We start from the raw sequence: 4434 nt of genomic DNA on the forward strand, positions 1-4434 counted from the left end.
ATTGTCATGGTATATAGACGTACATGGAGCATTGATATTTTGTCCAGAAACCCCATTGAACATTGATTTTGTGCAATCCGCCACCTAAACCTTTGAACGCACCCAGGAATTCGAACAAGTATTTAGTTTTAGACCATTTAAATTTCACTGTCACTTGTTCTTCCCTTAAGACGAACGGGCACAGCAACGTGCGCCTTTATGTTCTGGTTACTCTAGTAAAAAAAAAGAGACTCGGCTGGGTGGCTCTTGGGCCTTGAAACCCGGATGGAGGGAGCTGTATTCTGTCTGTATTCTAAACATAAACATAGAGCCGGAGTTTGTTTTGCAGACACATAGCAAGGGTTGAAGGAAAAAAACAATTAAGATAATCTAGCCAGCAAGCTTGTCGTCTATCTATAATTCTATATTAGGTAGGGAGAACAAGTCGATGGATCCATGGCCACAAATTTTATTTTGATTGTTATATGGCCACAACTAAATTAGGTAGCTCCTTCTCAACTGCCTGCGCTGAAATTGGCCGAGCTACTAAAAATAGGCGTCCAAAAGCAAGCAAGCATGCATGCGGTGCTATCTATCTATCTATCTATCTATCTGGTGTATGTGTATGCCTATATAAGAAGGGGAACACCAGCTAGCTAATTTGCTCTCTCGCTGCAAGTGCGCACACACCCACCCACCTGACCAAATATATCCATCATACAACAATAAGATCATCCATTCATCGACTACCATGGCCATTTCTCTGCTGCCTTACACCGCCTCGGCTCTGCTTGCCATCATCATCGCCGTCGCCATCGCTGTTGCCCCTGCAGTTGTCCGGTCGGAACCAGAGCCTGGGCCCAGCATTGAAGCCATCAACGCCACATGCGCGACTGCTTCGTACAAATTTGAGTGCACCCATCTGCTACTAAACAACCTGGATGTCAGGACGCCTCAAGTGAAGGATGTGATCGCAATGTCAGTCCAAGTCGTCGCCAAGAAGGCGGCGGAGGCGGCCGCATTCGCCAAGGCCATCAAGAAACCCTCCAAATGCGTCACCGACTGCCTCGACGACCTCGCCGTACTATCCAAGCACATCAAGACGCTCCTGGCGACGCTCGAAACCGCCAACGACGCGGGCTTCTTTGAGCAATTTGACAAAAAGAGCAAATGTCACGGAGATTGTTGCTCGGACAACTTCTCGGTCGAGGAATGCAACGCACATAGCCAAATCGGTGGGGTGTTTGGCGATTTTCGTGTCACTGATGACCTGTTGATGAGGAGGGCGTATTTTAGGAAGCAACAGCTTGACAACAAAACAACATCACCTAACTCTAACTGAAGAGGACAGCCGGTGTGATTTGCTCTTACATTGATATCGCATGCATATGAATAATGGTCCAATGGAATTGGGAGCGGAGTAGGAAGCTCATGTTGCCTTTATGCATGTATAATAATCATGCCTGCCTGCATGGCCTGCTAGCTGTTGGTCCAATGCCTGGCTGCCTGCCTGCCTGAACTGGCGTCAGTTTCCAGTTTGTTTTTGCAATATGTGATAACTCTTCTGTATTGTGCATTCCATTTCTTCGAGTGAAAGATAAATTTGTTGGCTATGATTTTTATTTACATCTAAAATCATGCACTCTAGCTAGAAATCTCTGTCACCTTTAGAGCTCCGTACGTGTTCTCCGTTTGTTGGCTGTTAACCGAGGCAGACGACGGCAGCGCCCTCGGGTGCCGCTTTCTCCTTGAACATGTCGTCTACGCATGGTGTTCGCCCTTCCAGCCACCTGGATAACTCTGAGGAAAACCTCATATCTCGGGATCAAACTAGGGTGGCGTTTCTGCCGCATGCCCCCCCTTGGGCTTGTTGGAGTTAATCACGACATACCCTCCAAAGCTGGTGGTGTCCACTTCGTGTACAAGCATGTATCCGATTAGTACTAGAGTATGAGTTAGTCTAGGAGTAGGATTGCACTAGATAGCTTATCCTGTAGTACTATTTATATGTACGTACCCTGGCTTGTAACACCACCGTGATTTGAGTTGATCAATAAAGCAATAAGGCTCGAGACGAGCCTTTGGCAATACATCAGTCTCGCGTGCGTTTGTGTTGTTCCGGCCGGCTGGCCGCTGTGTGCGTACGTGAGATACTAGTTGATCAAAGGAATCGATCAAGCTAGTATGTGGTGTTGCTAGCTTACAACGGTGCATCTCGGCGTAAAGCACCTCGCCGACTTCCTCAGCAAGCTTCGTTCGTCATCGTCGTTCCTCGTCGGTCGTATCATCATCGCTGGGAAGTACTCGACATCGGGACTGGGCCAACAATTGGTATCAGAGCAAGGTTGATCTTCTAGTAACGGAAGGCCATGGTGGGCGAGGAGATCGTGGAAGCGTCCGACGCGGCTAAAGTACTTGCCGTGCCCGGTTCGTCGTACCCAAGGTTTGATCGCGAGAACTTCAGGGTTTGGAAGGCCCTCATGGAGTGTGGTCTCCGCGCCAACGAGCTATGGGACGCGGTCGACCCAGGAGGTGACGCGTTTAAGAAGGAGGGAGCTGAGCACCGGAAGGATCGGCAGGCGGCGTCGGCGATTTACTCGGTGATGCCGATGGATGTCCTACAACACCTAATTGCCAAAGAAACGGCGAAAGAGGCGTGGGATACTTTGAAGCTCATGTTCGAGGGACACACCCACGTCAAGCAAGCCAATCTTCAAACTCTCCTAAGGAACTATGAGACTTTGGTCATTGGCGACGATGAGTCCGTAGACGCGTTCGCTTCACGGGTGGCAACTCTCGTCAATCGTATTCGCGCGCTTGGAGAAAACCTCACGGAGACCTCGGTTGTCCGATGGTTCTTGCGTGCAGCCCCTCCCCGGTACCTGCAAATTGTCACGGCGATCGAGCAGTGCGTCGATCTCGCGAGTCTCTCCATCGACGATCTTGTCGGACGGTACAAGGCTCACGATGAGCGGATGCGGTACAGTCTTGGGGACGGGAGGAATGACGAGCTTGTGATGCTCACAAGGGCGCAGTGGGTCGCTTTGTCAAAGGAAAAGCAAGGCGGATCCACGAGTAGCAGCAAGAAGAAGGGGAAGCAGCGATCGGCGAGAAAGAACTTTGCCGACTCGGACGATGAGGCTGCACCACCGAGGAGAAAGTTTGACATCAGGAAAGTGAGGTGTTATAACTGTGGCCTCCTCGGTCACTTCAAGGCTGACTGTGAGGAAGCACCGAAGCAGAAGGCGCTCATTGCCCAGCAAGGAGATGATGGTGACATGATGTTGATGTGTAAACTGGTGGACGAGGAGGATCCAGATTCTCAAGCGTTGACTAAAGAAATTGTCGAGCTTGCGGAAGAAAAAGTTTTCCATCATGATCGTGATTCGGAAACCTGTGTCGAAGCTACAGATGCGGGGAGTGATTCCGAAACTTATGTCAGTGCTATGGACGATTGACCTGGTAAAGGTGAAAAGGAGTGGGCGATGGTGTCTATCAAGTGCCGAGGAACCGGCAAAATCTGAGGACGCAAATATGATGGAGTATTGGCGCCAGGCTATGAAAGAAGAGTTGAGGTCGATCCACGACAACAATGCATGGGAGCTTGTGGATCTTCCCAACAATGAAAAAGCTATGGAGCTCAAGTGGGAATTTAAGGTCAAGAAAGATGTTGAAGGGTGCATGAAGCACAAAGCGAGGTTTGTAGCCAAAGAGTATGTGCAAGAGGAAGGTGTGGACTTCGAAGAAATTCGGATGTAGCTTTTCGAGTAGATGATTTTTCATATAATTTTTTTTAATCCGAGTTCGTATGCAAAAGTTATGCCCATTTTACAAATTCCAGAGAGATTTTGCAAATAAAGTCGAAATTCATATTTGTAAATTTTCCCAACAACTAGACCACATATCAGATGGGAAACTTATTTTTTTTTTATTTTTTTTTGACATTTCCATCATTTTCTTTTGTTTTTTCTAAAACTAAAAAGGCGGTCCACCGGGGGGGGGGGGGGGGGGTAGAGTTTGATAATGGGACCTTTAGTACCGGTTCGTGCCACGAACCGGTACTAATGCCTCAAAGCCCATTAGTCCCGGTTGGTGCCACCAACCGGGACTAATGGGCATCGCACCCTTTAGTCCCGGTTCGTGGCATCAACCGAGACTAAAGGGCCCAGGTGAACCGGGACTAATGCCTTAACCGCACGAACCGGGACCAATGCTCACATTAGTCCCGGTTCATGACTGAACTGGGACTAATGTGAATACTGCCCTGTGACCAAAGCCCTGTTTTCTACTAGTGTACTTCAGCCTGAGCACGCTTCACTTCCGAGTTCTAATCCCCCTTGTTTCCAAGTCCGCACTTGTTGTTTTCTTGACAATAGTAAGCTGTCAATCTAATTAACCCTTAGGAGTTGAACTTGAGCATGAAGTCACAAGTTTCACCGTTTGAGTTTGAAACTA

At 48.6% G+C, this 4434-nt stretch overlaps 1 protein-coding gene across 1 annotated transcript; it reads left to right on the plus strand.

Moving 5' to 3' along the window:
• The first annotated feature begins 2348 nt into the window (after window positions 1-2348).
• On the plus strand, window positions 2349-3437 carry LOC141039225 (uncharacterized). Its single transcript, XM_073506562.1, has one exon. The coding sequence runs from the start codon at window positions 2349-2351 to the stop codon at window positions 3435-3437; it is 1089 nt and encodes a 362-aa protein (XP_073362663.1).
• The last annotated feature ends 997 nt before the right edge of the window (window positions 3438-4434 follow it).

Source organism: Aegilops tauschii, chromosome 1 (genome assembly GCF_002575655.3).
Source record: "Aegilops tauschii subsp. strangulata cultivar AL8/78 chromosome 1, Aet v6.0, whole genome shotgun sequence".
Taxonomy (NCBI): Eukaryota; Viridiplantae; Streptophyta; class Magnoliopsida; order Poales; family Poaceae; genus Aegilops; species Aegilops tauschii.